Genomic DNA, 15,852 nt, shown 5'->3' with positions numbered 1-15,852 from the left:
TCAAGGATTAGGAAGTGTGAAATGTTGTTTGGGATTTGTTAAACCAAAATTACTCTTTCTGCAAACAGAAGCAATAATGATTCAAGTGGTTAATCTTTTCTCTGCATAGAGCCATAATAACTGTTCTCCATTAATCTCTTCTTAGTTCCAGTTTCTTCAACATTTATTGTAAATATCAGGCTTCCCTTAAGGTTTTTCATAGTTCTGACGATATCTTAAGTACAAGATTCCCTCAAGGGACATCTTTCCATTTGTACGAAGTTCCACGGACACATTCAGCAACCTGCACAATTTCAGAAAGGTATTTGTTGCTTTAAAAAAAAAGTAATTTAGTAAAACAAAGCAAAGAACTATCAGCATATGGCAGGGCTTCCAATAGATGATGATACCAAGTTTTCTTATGTTGCTGTTAAAGGCTTTTGTGGTTTTTTAGCTCATGGGAGTTGACAACTATTATTGTGGCAATATAAGCAAGCCAACGTGGATTTAAACATATGTATCAGGTGCACTCACAGAAGACTTAACATATTTCAGCTTCAAAGAGTTGTGTTTACAAAACTTGAATTATATATGCTTTATATTTTGTGAGGTAGGGGGAGGGGAAATGAAGCCATTCATCTCTCATGTAATTGCAAGGAACCATGTTCTCTCCGGATGGCATTTACGTTGGCTTTTACCTATACAGCAGTGGAACAAATAGTTAACTTTGTTTTCCTTCCTTTATTGGAATCTCTGATCTAACGAGGCATGCTGTGACTTTCTGTACCAGATCCAGGCTCCTATTTTTTATATGTACAGTTTCCCACCACTGACTTTCTCTTGTCTTATATCTTCTTTTGAGGCTCTATTCACATTCAGGCTCCTTTTTCTTCCTCTTGTCATTCCAAGCTCTCTCTCCCCTGTGCTACTCCCTCTACCTAGGATAATCTTTCTTCTCTTTGTCTAGCAAGCCAGTTCCCCGATATTCCTGTAAATTGCTCCTAAAATCCCAGAATTTGGATTATTAGGGTGACCATATGAAAAGGAGGACAGGGCTCCTATATCTTTAACAGTTGTATTGAAAAGGGAATTTCAGCAGGTGTCATTTGTATATATGAAGAACCTGGTGAAATTTCCACTTCGTCACAAGAGTTAAAGCTGCAGATGCCCTGCCCTCTTTTAAATCTGATCACTCTAGTATAGCTCCTGCAGCTTTAACTGTTCTGATGAAGAGGGAATTTCACCAGGTTTTCCATATATACAAATGACACCTGCTGAAATTCCCTTTTGTATGCAACTGTGAAAGATACAGGAGCCTTGTCCTCCTTTTCATATGGTCACCCTAATTCCAGTTCATACCTTCCCCATTTTTGCTAATCAACCACCAAGCTTTGTCTAATTTATGCTGTATAGATTTGCATGCCATGATCATACTATTCTGTACTGATGTCACATTATTCTCCTGATGTGAAATACTTACGATGGCTACAATTGGAAAGTAAGGCAAGCATCCAGTTAATTTTTTAAAGGATTTTGTTATTCAGATTAGTATATTACATTTGGGATTTACTGTACCAGGAGTCATAATTGACTGACTTCCTCCTAGCTGTATCTGCCCTGCTTTTATTTAAAACTAGGACAAAGAAAACTTGTAAAGCCATTAGTTACTCTTACCAAAAAAAGTAATCCTCTCTATTCCAAATGTTCCTTTGTACAAGAATTCAATATTTCTACTCAATAAATCTTTCGTATAGACCTAGTTAAGTTGATTGGTGAGCAGCAGTTTATAATCTCTTAGTTTTTAAAAATGACAGTGTGATTTGAGTTTGTTGGTATCGTTTTACAGAATTCTTGCACTTAGATCGACCCCTTCTGTACCTTGCTATTGCTTCCTTCCTATAGCAAAATTCTTATGAAAGTAATGTGGTAACAGAAACAGGGATGTCAACCTATTACTTAATGTATAGTTGATTAATCATCTGCCTTTTAACTGACCTGATTTAAATACATCTAGGGGTGGAGTCAATATAGGTGCCCTTTTAAGATTCTGGGGGAAGAGAACATGCAAGTTAATAAAAAAAATTACCATTCGTTGTTAGCAGGGAAAGCCATCTCATGTTGATTCTCTTTTACAGTAATTGGAGCCAAAACACACAACCCCAGCAAATAAATATGCCCGCTTCCCTCACAGCCCTATCAGTTAAACTTTTCCATCACCAATTGCTATTGTCCCCCATAAATTCATCTACTAAAGAATTGGTTGATTAATTTACCAATTATATAATTCCAGCTTGTTGGTTTGGTGCTGACTTTGAGCTGAGAAGCAAATTAATACATCTAAGGGTTGTACAATTTCTGAACTATCGTGTTTTGTTGTTGCACAAGAAAAATGCATATTTCATGGGGTTGGTGTGAGCTGAACCATGCTTGAACAATAGGATGAGAAGAACAACTCTTACATAGCAGTGCTGTTGGAATGAAGGATAAATAGGGAATAGGGATGTCAAGAAAGCACCGGGAAACTCCTCCTTTCAACTAATGTCTGCCTTCAGTCCTTCCTCCCCTTTTTTATTTCTTCCTCCTGCACTGATAGAGCAATAGACAATAGTACCAAAATAGATATGTGATTTAAGTGGGTTGGAAAAGTAAGGGAATGAGCTCTCTGAAAGAATATGTGGGGAGTTGGTGTGGGTCATTAAAATAAAATGGGGGGTATGATCAACCTATTGTTGAACTATTACCACAGAAAGGTTTGATTTTTATATGGTTTGTAAAATGGCAGAACTATGATAACACTGTGGAGAGACGGAATGTTTGGAGGTGAGAGATGGCAGTAACAAACATGCATCAGTAGAGAAGCTGGTCATTCCAGGTTCAACATCCCTGCCATAGGCCATAGCTAGACGAGGCGATATCCCACGGCGATCCCTGGCATCATCTCTGTGCGTTCACATGACGTACAGGGGATCCCAGGATCAGTGAGGGATGATCCCTCCCTTGCCCCAGGATCTCGCCCTCGCCTTTGAGCCCACTTTTTCTGCAGTCTCGGGCTGATCCTGAGACTGCAGAACATGTGGGTGGGTGTTGCAGTTTGTCCCAGCTCCTCGCGGTTACTTGCGAGGATCCGGGACCCGCGCATGGGGCGCAGAACTCCTCAGGAGCTCTGTGCCCATCAGGGGTGGGGTGGGGGGAGCAGGTGAAATTATTTTTAAAAAAATAATACTTACCTTCTGCGCACGAGTGCTCGTGCACTCCTTCTTTAAAACAAAAAAATGGTGGCCGCGATGTTGCGCACCACGTGTAGACGAGTGCGATGATCTTGCGATCATAAAATCACAAGATCGTCGCGGAACAACCCCCTGGTCTAGCTGAGGCCTTAGAGATTGTATTTGGAAGCGCTGAACCCTAAGCAACTGGGAGTTGTAATCTAACACATCTGGAGGGCACCAGGTTGCACAAGGCTGGTATAGAACAATTACTGCAAAGAGTTTGCCACAAGAAAAAAGTAGGAGCAAGACATGTAGATCAGCTGAGAACAAGGAAAATGTTTAAGGCTGCTAGGCATGGTGGACTAAGGCAGTTGAAACTGGAAGACAAGAAATAAGAACTCCTGTCATTTGGGACTTTGATTAGAGAATATTACAGAGAGAAGATAGTGAGTGTGCTCCTCAAAGGTTACAGAAGGTGCACATGTTTCTGAAATCAAAGGATGGGAAAACAACTAATGGAATTACAGGAGACAATAGGACCGAGGGGACAGGAGCAGGCCGAGGAAACATCGGGGCCTGCTCCTGTTGGACTCTTCCCCCATCCCCACAGGGCAAACTGCCATCTTGGCCCTGTGGGGAAGAAGAAGGATCGAGGGGACAGGAGCAGGCCAAGGACACATCGGGGCCTGCTCCAGTTGGACTCCCCTCCTTCGGGAGCAGGACAATCCCATCAGCCCTTTTCCCAGTCCACTTAATTTCTCTCTCTCTTTACCTCTTCCCTCCTGAACTCCTTTTCCTTGTGTGTCATGTCTTTATTAGACGGTAAGCCTGAGGGCAGGGACTGTCTTTTTTGCTAAGTGTAAGCCGCTCCGAGAGCCTTTTTTGGCTGAGGAGCGGGGTATAAATATGATAAATAAATAAAATAAATAAATAAATAAATGGTCACTTTAACAGTACACCAGACTTCTAGGATATCATCTGCACAGACAGTTCAGGCGCAAAATCTTTACCCCCTTGCTTGAAAGGGAGGCTCAGGTGCATTGTGATGCAAGTAAGCTGATCTTTTACCTGGGTTACAAATAGCTAAAGGCCTAATAAACAGGACTGAGGATTCATTCTGCAGTGGGCTCTGTTGTTTTACTTCTTCCAGAAATGTCATAATATGCAGCAAACTTTCCCTTCCTTAACATACAGTGTTTGCTTCAGAAACTTTCATGTCATCACAGCCTGTTCTTCTATTTTTAGCTGCACATTTTATCTTTCTAAGTGCTTCCCACTGTCATGATGGGTCACCACACCATTGTAATGTCACCTCCCTAGGCTTTTTTGGCATTGTTGCCCCATCAATCTGACCCTGGGGGGGGGGGGGTTTGGACATAACTTTGTTTATGTTCATCTGCATACTGCAGCCTGGCGCCTGCAGATTTACAGAGATGTAGCTGTTCAGTTGTCTTAAAAAATGGGATATAATTTGCATAAATCTTTCATTACCACTGGGATTTTTTTTAAAAAAAAATCTGTCACTGCAGCATGGCTCCCTAGTCTTGGATTAACATTTCATGAGATTGTTCATGGTGAACAGGGGAATATGAACAAAGAGCGTAGTCAAACTAATAAATAAAAGTTGTGACAAATGGCAGAACAGATTCACTAGCTATTTTTCATCCAACCTAAGCAAAAATGTTATTTCTAGATCCTATATTTCTTAATGCCGTAGCAGCTGTAAGAAAGGATATGGGATTTTCTCACACACTGGCCACAGTTTTAATTATTTCTGGATTGGCAGAAAGGAAGAGTTTACTGGTTCATTCAAAGTAGTGTTGCCATTTTTATTTTATTTTGCTTCAGCCAGTGTAGAATGTTTTGTTGTGTACAGCTAGGTTGCTTGTGTTAAGTGTAACTAACAGAGGGATAGTTCCCGCTTAATCTTTTTCTGCGGATTCATTGGAATTAACATCTTGGATGAGTGCACACAGAAATATGTAACTGAATTGATTCATCACCATAATTCACCAGAATAAAATCCATAACCTCTTCTGTCCAGGAATCCAGCATTAGCCAATAGTAACTTTTGTATAAGGGGCTGTTAATCTGCTGCATCTACTTTCGTTTTCGTCACAGAATTGAGATCTGAGCACTGCAGGATGGGTGTTTCCTGTCCTGCTTTTCTGCTACATACATAACCTCTAGGTGGCACTGTGGTACAGTGGAATAGTGCAATAGTCTACTTCTCCTTGTCATTGGAGTCAGCTGGGGCTGTGAAGGTACTGGACCAGTGCCTGGAGGCTGTAATGGGCTGGATGAGAGCCAATAAACTAAGCTGAATCCTGATAAGACGGAAGCTCTGTGGATTGGTGGTTCCCGAGTCCGGGAAGTAGGTAAGCGGCCTGTTCTGGATGAGGTGGCGCTCCCTCTGAAGAAGCAGGTTTGTAGCTTGGGAGTACTTCTTGATCCATCATTGTCACTGGAGGCCCAGGTGGACTCTGTGGCACGGAGTACTCGGGGTCAGCCTCGGCTGATCCGCCAGCTACGGCCTTTCCTGGACAGGGACAACCTAGCCACAGTCACTGGTAACTTCCTGATTAGACTACTGCAATGCACTCTACGTGGGGCTGCCCTTGAAGATGACGTGGAAATTGCAGCTAGTGCAAAATGCAGCAGCTAGACTGCTGGCAGGTACATCTTACAGACACCGGTTTTAAAGGAACTGCACTGGCTGCCTATACGCTTCCAGTCGGAATTCAAGGTGCTGGTAATGATGTTTAAAGCCCTAAACGGCTTGTTATTATTATTATTATTTATTTATATAGCACCATCAATGTACAATGTACATCAATGTACAATGTACACCATCAAGACCTCGATACTTGAGAGAGCGCCTCTCCTTATATATGCCTGCCCGAGACCTTAGATCTGTTGGAGGAGCCGTTCTCCGCATCCCACCAATACAACATATACATTATGATGGGACAAGGGAGAGGGCTTTCTCTGTGGTGGCACCCCGACTGTGGAATACCCTCCCCTTGGAGGCCCGATTGGCACCAACATTGATTGCATTTTGACACCAAGTAAAAATATGGCTTTTTAACAAAGCCTTTGATGGTTAAACTCACTGGCACATTGTTTTAACTGTTTTAACTGTGTCTATTGCTTTTAAATTATATAGTGTTTTAACTTGGATTATGGTTTAATTTGTTTTTAACTGTGTATATTTATTATTTTATACTGTATGTTTTTATCTGTACGTCGCCCTGAGATCTTAGTGATATAGGGCGGGATATAAATATTTTAAATAAATAAATAAATATAGGAAGCAATTGTACTTTCTTTCACTTTCACAATTAAATGCCACATTTTCCTGCTCTAAAAAACTTATCAAAAGTATTTATTAGATACAGAAGTGAAATTGGAGAGTCACAACATCATCTAAAGAACCTGTAAAAACTGAGTAGGAAATGACAAGGGTACAATAAACGCCTCATGTAGAAAAGGCCAAAAATGAAGTTGCATTATTTGTTTATTTATATTTATATCCTCCATTTGGTCAAGGATCTCAGGATGGTATATGTGGTCCTTCCTTCCTCTTTATCCTACAACAACCCTGTATGGCTGAAAAACAGTGACTAGTTCATGATCATCCATTGACCTTCATGACTGAGTCAAGATGTGAACCTGGATCTCCTCAGTGCTAGTCTAATGATTATTCCAGACTGACTGTCAATAGTATATCAATAGGTAGTTGTTGTTTTTACCTTTACATATCAAAGGCATGGACAGGAAACCTGTGTTCCTCCAGATGTTGTTGAACTACAGTTCACATCAGCCCCAGCTAATATGGTCAAGGATAATGAAAGTTGTAGTTAAGCATCATCTGGAGGTCCACTGGTTTCCCATGCCTGATCCAAAGGAATTATCCAAGGCTTATCACATGGAGTAAAGGAATTATTGAAGAACTTGTTAATACCTTGATGTCACTATTAAGCACTGGTTTTGAATAGGGACGTCGGAGGAATCTGGTTTGGGTGGAGCTTGGTGAGTTTTTGCCAGCTCAGCCCCCTGGACACCACCTTGCAGATATCTGAGCTGGCTCAACTCAGTGTGCACTGAGTCTGGCAAGATTGCGGTTTCCCACCATTTTTATTTGTGCAAATCAAGATTTGCACATATTGGGATTTGTACAAAATCGTGGCACGGAATATTTACGGAAATTGTGATTTGTGCAAAATTACAGCTGTAAATTGCATTATTTGTGGAAACTTCCTTTATGCCTGTAATTTTAAGCAAATTGTGCTATTTACAACTGTGATTTTGCATGAATGTTGATTTCTGTAACGATTTCCAGCTATGATTTTGCACAAATTGTGGCTTGTGGACAAAAAAATAAAGACACAAGCTCTTGCTGGGTGCCCGCAGACCTTCTGGCAGCTTGCCCCATATGTACACCTGGGTTGGGCAACCAGTGTGGATCCAGCGAGCAGAGCATGAACAGGATGTGAGGGAGTTCGCCCATCCCTAATTTAGAATAATTAGATTAGGAAAATGGTTCATCTTCTCCACCTAAATTCCTCCATTTTATGAGAGTGTTTATGGGGAAATCTCCCTCCCTCCTACCGATATTGGATAGTAGATACCAGAGGCCAGCAAGGTAAGGTGAGAGATGGCAGTATCATACATGCATCAGTAGAGAAGCTGGTCATGTGGTGGTGTTAATTTCTGGAGCCCATGTAAATTTCTGTCATGAGTTATATGTTCAACAGCCTGTGCTGCTTTGAATATCTATCCATGACTTCTTTATTCACACAACATCTCATTACGTTGTTGTTGTTATATTGTTTTTACGTCTTTTTATCCTATGTAAACTGCCCAGAGAGCCTCGGCTATGGGTCAGTGTACAAAATAACAACAACAACAACCACCACCTTCTGTTGCATGAGCCTGCTTTGGAGAAGAGATGTCAGGGACAGTGCTTGATTTGAAGGCAATACTAGGGACTATGTTCATCTGACAGTCTTCAGAGGATGATACAAAACGTTTTGTTTGCGTTGTTTTTAACTCAAGCTTCTAGCTAGTTGCTCTGATGTTTTCTTAATTAACATCATCCCAATGAGCACAACTATTCAAAAACAACTTAAATCTTATAGAGATTTGTTTCTTTGTTTTTACAATGTTAATTTTCAATGTGTGGTGCGATGTAGATGTATAGATACAATAAGGACCTTGATCATTAAAATAACTTCAACTGAGATCAGTTTAAATATATATATTAAGGCTTTAATATTCTGTGGTTGTCTAAAATGGAGGAAGAGAGGGGCTGAAGGAAGTAGAGACTAGAGCAATCTTCCCCAACTTGGCGCCCTCCTGATGTTTTGGACTTCAACTCCTATCATTCCTGGTAGTGGCCTTGCTGCCTGGGGTTGATGGAATTCTAAATTTGGGCTTTGTGGTCCAAAGTATCTGACGGGCATTTTGCAGGGAAAGCTGGACTAGAGTGTGAAAGCACAGGCGTGCTGCTGTTGAGTTGCAAGTTTTTGAACACTAGAATCCTACAAATGTTTTCTGGTTGGGTTGTGCGCAATCAAATATACCGGCATTCTTCACTGCAAAGCCTGAGTCCTACTGGTGACTTCTAATCACCTGCAGTAGAGTTTTCCATGCCTCTCTCTCTCCCCCTCATATTCACTTATCCTCTCTCTTCAGTTGCTCTCAGCTTTGTCTTGTTCTTTGCTTTAGTGGTGGATCAGTTGCTAGTAGGAGGCTTCAGGGTTGGGAAGTCAGAAGATCTGCCACTCCTCAGGTGCAAGGTGGATAGTGGTGTGAGGAGAGAAGAATGCAGAAGCAATGAGCTAATTAGTTGTAGCAGGGAGGAGAGCCCAGGGGGCAAAGAGAAACATGATTGGCTGTACACAGTAGGGCACTGTGCAGGTGCTGGAAGGGGAGGGGAAATTGAGACAGAGGAGAGAGCAACATGGGCCTACGCTGGGAGATTCTGCGACACTCAGAGCACTCTTTCAGTAGCAAGAAGAAAATCCATCACAATGCCAGGAACAAGTAAACTTGTTGGAATTTGCCTGCCTGGGGACTGACTGATGAGGCCTTGCTTGGACAATGTAGAGGGGAATGAGGAGGAGAGGCCTAAAAAAGCCTTCAGCTGAATCTGGTGCACAGCATCACTACCTGAGTGGAGGTGCAGGAAGGAGAGACCCCCTCCACAGCCGAGGAAAGACCACCAAGTGGCCTCAGTAGCAGTGCCTAGAGCCAAATTGGCGCCTGAAGATCACTGAAATATACCATGGGGCTCGTCCTTTCAGACAAGAATATACTCCTGTGCTTTACTATGCAGACAAGAAGTGTTTTCTCATGTCTCTCTCTACTCACAAAGGAAGGGATCTTTCACCACTTGACACATTCTGAACAGGTGCCCTTTTACTGAAACGTATACTTGGAAAAATATAAAGGCGATATTATACAGTGGAAGAGCACTTAGGTTGATTGTAAAGATTTTATACTTGGAACTATGGATATCTTTCCCTAGTGATTATATTTGAAAGCCTGATATTTTATTCAATTAGATGTATTGCATAGAAAATTATTGGGGGGCTTATATTTTTAGCAGGCATATTTCCACAAGAATGCCTGTCATACTGGAATGTGGCTCTTGCAGTATCGAAGGCATTCAAAAGTAGCAGCCCAAGCCATCTTTTCATTTTACTGATTGTCACATCAAAAGCAATAGAAGGTCATTACTGTTAAATTGTTCTAATTAAACAGTAAATCAATAAAGACTTTTTGTATCCATATTGGAGTTCATTGCTGTTATCAGCTCTGCATTCATTCATACATATCTGACTACAGAGGTTTTCATCCCTTTGGATTATTTGCTTATGTTTATGAACATTATCAAAAACCACCTGTTTATGCTCAAGCTGGTTTTGTAAGCACACAGCTCAACAGTTAAGTAAAATCTTGTTTACTAAATACATGATGTAATTTTATCTTTGCTGGTAAAAAGCGAGGAGGTATTACGCAAAACTAGATGCCATGCGTATTGCGTTAGTGGGTGACAGTAGATTAATACGGGGAGTAGTGTTGTTGCTCACAGGAAATAAAACTTAGGTTCTAACTTCTAAAGCATGCCATGGTGGAACTTTTTGTTATTATTAATGATTGCTTACAGTGCAAATTAAATGCCATAACTCTATAAAGAGTTTGAAGAGAGAATCCTCATGTTTAAACGATATAGGCCATGGCTAGACCAGGCGATATCCCGGTGATTGCCCCGGGATCACCCCTGTGCATCCACACGTCACACAGGGCATCCCGGGAGCAGGGAGGGTTAATCCCTCCCTTGGCCTGGGATATCGCCCTACTCTTTTAGCCTGCTTTTTCCGAGGTCTTGGGATGCGTGGGCAGGCGTTGCGGGTTGTCCCGGCTCCTCGTGAGTACCTGGGGTGGGGTGGGGGGAGCGGGGATTTTTTTAAAAAAACCTCACATTTTGTGGTTGAGAGCTTGTGCGCTCCTCCTTTTTTTTAAAAAAAAGGCGAGCACAACATCCTCTTCCTCCTGGGACGTCGCGCGCCACTTGTAAATGAGGGCGAAGATCTCACGATCATAAAATCACGAGATTGTCGCCCTCCAACCTCCTCGTCTAGCCATGACCATAGCTTCAGTCCAGATGTTTAGTCTATGTAACATAAGTCATGGAATTCTAAATTTAATTAGGGTTACAGAGGACAGTCTTGTATTTTAAGGGCTTTCAGAGGACAATCTGCTTAAAGCTGCCCTCTATTGGAAAAGCTGTCCGTTGCAAGTCCAGTTTAAAGAAAGAAATTATAAGAAGGGAGAACAGGGGCCTTGAAATTATAGTAATCAGCACATGAAAATGTTATGCAAGTAAGTGTCCTCTTTTGCCCTCTTTTTGGTGATGCATTTCTATTTTGGGAGTAGGGGAACAATCTATAAATGACTACCCTAGCTGCAATCCTAATCACACTTACTAAGGTCATGGCTAGACTGATAGGTCTAGCACAACGGAGGAGGGAGGATCTCACGATATGGTTATCGCGAGATCTCCCCCTCTGTCTACACAAGGTGTGCGACATCCTAGGAGGAAGAGGATGTCGTGCCTGCCATTTTGTTTGTTTTTTCTTAAAGGAGAAGGAGCTCACAAGCACTCGATCACAAAATGTAAGTATTTTTTAAATAAATAAATTCCCCGCTCCCCCCCACCTCACCCCCAATGGGCACAGAGCTCCTGAGCACTGTGCGCGGCTCCTCGCAGTTACTTGCGAGGAGCCAGGAAACCCGCAACGCCCGCCCACACGTTCCGCAGTCTCGGGATCATCCTGAGACCACGGAAAAAGCAGGAAAAAAGGCTATGCCAATATCCCAGGGCAAGGGAGGGATCATCTCTCCCTGCTTCTGGGATACCCTGTGCGTCATGTGAATGCACAGGGATGATCCCGGGGCAATCCTCAGGATATCGGCAGGTCTAGCCATGGTCTAAAACTTAATAAATTGCAACCCTAAACATATTTACTAAGCCAGGAAGAGTGAGACACACTAAAGACAGTGGGACTTACTTCTGAGTAAACATAGTATGACAGTGTTGATCTTTGAAAAATCTCACTAGACCAAGAATGTCAATAAGCTTCCATTAGGGCTATTCCATTCCTCAGCCAAATGTGTTGGTTTTTTTAAAAAAAGATTTATATCATAGGGTGACCATATGAAAAGGAGGACAGGGCTCCTGTATCTTTAACAGTTGTATTGAAAAGGGGATTTCAGCAGGAGTCATTTGTATATATGGAGAACCTGGGGAAATTTCCTCTTCATCACAACAGTTAAAGCTGTAGGTGCCCTGCCCGCTTTTAAATCTGGTCACTCTAGAATAGCTCCTGCACCTTTAACTGTTGTGATGAAGAGCGAATTTCACCAGGTTTTCCATATATACAAATGAGACCTGCTGAAATTCCCTTTTCTATGCAACTGTTAAAGATACAGGAGCCCTGTCCTCCTTTTATTATGGTCACCCTATTATATCAGCCACAGTGAGACTATAGCACTGGGGGAGGAGAGTTAAACTCTTCCCATTTGCCATTTTCTAAATTAAGATCACTCCCCTTTGCCCACAGGAGACAACACACAGGTAACCACATGGAGAACCCCTCTCCCCCAGCACCATGATTCTGAGCTGATTGGAGTACATATTCACTATACACTTTTTAAAAGGAGATCCAGTTCATGGGTTTCATATGCCTTGTCTAGTTTGTTCCTGGGAGTGTCATCACACCGGGGGGGGGATTGTGTTTCCTTACCGCCGCTTCTCCGCCCGCGCGTTTGTCCCTCATTACTTCCTCTTTTGAAAGAGGAAGAAAACAACCTGCACATGGCCCAGTCAGTGGGCCGTTTCTATTGCATTGCTTCTCCTGCACACAGCAGGAAATAGAGGCAACTTCCATCTTTAAACATAAGTTGGACTTACTGTGGTGTTTTTTTATGGAGTCAAGAAAGCTAGAAGGGGTAGGAGGTGTGCAGGAGGCAGACAACATCATGAGAAAGACCCGCAAAAATCCGTGAGTGCCCAGTAATGTGTGGGCAATAAAACGCACATCTCATGGAGCTCATAGTCTCTGTACTACTATCATGTGATTTATTTGTTATTGATTTTAGTATCTCCCAAGGAGAATTTGAGGTTTCTTGGGGCATTGATGCACAAGAAGGTCTTTTTCCTGTTGTTGTTTGACTACTGAACTTACAGCCCAACTTTTTGTGTTTCCTATTAATTAACGCTATGTGATTAACACTATGTGAGAAACCTGGTGTGCTGCAGCGAAGGGTGAAGCGAAGCTGGAATGTACTTACCATTGGAGTGAACCCTGACAGAAAGGGGCACCTTGTATGCAAGGAAACCCCTTCTCTACTAGCAGTAATAATACCTGAGAGAGCGCCTTCTCCCTTACCAACCTGACGGATCACTGAGGTCATCCGAGGGCCTGCTCCTGGTGGTTTCACATAGATCCATCCTCCGATTAGAATCCACCAGGAAAAGAGCCTTCCGCGTGGTGGCGCCCCTCCTGCGGAATTCCCTGCCTCTGGAGGTCAGGCAGGCGCCAACCTTGTACTCCTTTCGGCGCCTCCTGGAAACATCTTTAGTCCAAGAAGCCTTTCTCTAACATGCAGCCTTGAATCTGTTTTTGCTTCTTTTAAATTTTGTTTTAACTGTTTTATTCTGTTTTTATTTTCATTTTACCTTGTACACAGCTCCAAAAATTTTCAATGGGGAGCGGTATTTAAATATTCTAAATAAATAAATAATCAGGAAAATTATAATCATGAAAAATTCTTTCCACTCTTGCTAAGATGGTAACTAACATATGTCAACAATCACTCTCTAATTCATAAAATAATCAGACATCTGTTGATACTCTTTTGCCTAATGTAGCCTTTCTCAAAAGAGAACTTCTCTTTGGAGAAAATGTTCACATAATTTGTGACTTTTCCCATTGCCTCTTTCTTTAAACTACTGCCATAATCTCTGCAGCCAGACTTGTGGCTAGCATTGCCAACTGTCTCATTTCTCTAGTCAGACCAATAAAAGTTCCATTGTAGCAGGAAACTACTATCAAGGCTGGAAAAGCTAGTACACCTCACAGTTGGCCCAGCAGATTTATTTATTTGTTTTGCTCTTGGGCTTGTTTGCATATGACAGTAAGGCACAATGAAAATAAGTCATGGGGGTTGGCTAATCGACAGCTAATACACGATGCTGCTGTCAGACAATCGGGCGCTTCCTGGTTTGTCATGATTCCCCCCTTTTGTATTACTACCCACACTCAGCACATATCCCATGAGCTTCTACAGCACAATTTGTATCCCAGGAGCATTTGCAGCTTTCCTACATTAGCAGTCATTTTGCTAGTGGTCCACTGTGTGTTCTGGGCATGTTTTGCATTTGGGGGCTCCAGAGGGGAACTTTTTTCGCTGCCTTTTCCACCCCCCCAACCATCTGATCACTACTTGCAAAGATTTCCCTGAGTGATAAGAGTAAAAACAAATATGTTTTGTTGTTGTTATTAAGGTTTTCATTGCAGTTCAATCTGGGTTGATGTGGGGCTTGCTGCACCTGCCAGAAAAGTGACTTCCATTCCTCCTCCTCCTCCTCCTCCTCCTCCTCCTCCTTCTTCTTCTTCTTCTTCTCACCCTCTGGTTTACATAGCTTAAATATCTCAAATAGGCACTTTTCTGAGCAGCTTGGAAAACACTCTCACAGGGTGCAAAATAGTAATATAGATGAGGTTCTATAGTATTATGGGGGGACAGGCACTATTAGGTTTATATAGGATGCTGTTGGGGAAGTAATATAGGGTTCACCTGTATGGCCAAGGTGGCCAAGCAAGTCATATAGGGAGACTAATAAAGCAAGTTGCATGCTTATAGAGCAGCAGGATTGCTCTCATATGCTAGCAACTGCTATACTTATAGGGTGGATGCTTATATGGAGTATGCCAGCAACTGATATAGTCTGAGGTTGGGAATGCTTATATGGAATAAGTAAACCACATCTGTGGGGGACCAGCACTTACATAGTTGGCACTCTTCGAAGATTAAAGTGCGGTATTTAGTTGTGGATCATGTGAGGGCAATGGTCCCAGATGTAATCAGCAATAGCTGAGTGGGTTGCTTGAGCTTCATATTGTGACATTGTTTCTGACTATGGATTCAGAGGGTGCAGAGTGGGCTGATGTTGCCAGAGATCATGGGAGACTGCATAGTTCAGCTCACAACGGAAAAAACGCCGGTTGCTGTCAAAGGAGAAAGGATGGAAGGAACTGACAAGGGAGGAGGGAAGTGGCACTAGTGCATGCTCTTGCTAAGCAAAGTCCAGCAAGAGGAATCATGAGGAATGGTCAGGTATTTTTCCGCTCCTGCCAGGCCATGCACATCCCATGGTGACAAGTTCACATGTCATAACAAGCCACCATGAACAGCCCAACAACGAGCCATGTGTTGTTAGTGTGGTTTGTCCGTGGTTAACAACTCATGTGTACGAGTAGAGGGAGTTATCCTAATGCCAGTAACAAGCGAACAAGCTCACTATTACGTATGACCTAGCATTCCACGTGGACCATAACATGAATGCCTGTGTTTTGTTTTTCAGGAGTTACAGTTTGAAAGGCTTACACGAGAACTTGAAGCTGAACGCCAGATTGTAGCCAGCCAGCTGGAGAGATGTAAACTTGGATCTGACACTGGAAGCATGAACAGCATTAGGTAAGTATTGTATGAGGGTCACTTTGTTATTTCTCCATAACTGATTGGCATTACTAATGGGTTTTATTAATCATCCTGTGACATACTGCATACTGGTGGTAGTGGTGGTGGTTTTCCCTTGAGGGTTTTTTTTATCAGAGAGACAAAATTATTTTTGTTATATTGGTATTACTTTATATATGTTACCTGAAATGAACTTTGGGTAAAAACCGATTGCAAAAATACTCACTGTGAAAACTGTAGAGGTGATGAAATAGTATGACTTACAAATCTGCTAGATTTAGTTCCCTTTTATAAAAGACTGGGCTAAGAAAACAGTGTGAAAAATAAATGCAGTTCTGTAGAATATGGAAATGCAAAGAGCGCTCCAGGTCATTTACTGTCACACACACGT

General features: G+C 42.2%; 1 protein-coding gene across 3 annotated transcripts in view; it reads left to right on the top strand.

Moving 5' to 3' along the window:
* Positions 1-15,852, top strand: part of CTNND2 (catenin delta 2) — a 636,702-nt gene that overhangs the window by 196,911 nt on the left and 423,939 nt on the right. For all 3 annotated transcript variants that reach the window (XM_063130230.1, XM_063130228.1, XM_063130231.1), the window contains one exon: positions 15,346-15,458. In XM_063130230.1, the coding sequence (XP_062986300.1) occupies positions 15,346-15,458 (113 nt within the window). The remainder of the gene's footprint in view (positions 1-15,345; positions 15,459-15,852) is intronic.

Source organism: Elgaria multicarinata, chromosome 7 (genome assembly GCF_023053635.1).
Source record: "Elgaria multicarinata webbii isolate HBS135686 ecotype San Diego chromosome 7, rElgMul1.1.pri, whole genome shotgun sequence".
Taxonomy (NCBI): Eukaryota; Metazoa; Chordata; class Lepidosauria; order Squamata; family Anguidae; genus Elgaria; species Elgaria multicarinata.
The sequence above is the reverse complement of the archived record's forward strand: the minus strand, read 5'-3'. Positions and strand labels throughout refer to the sequence as shown.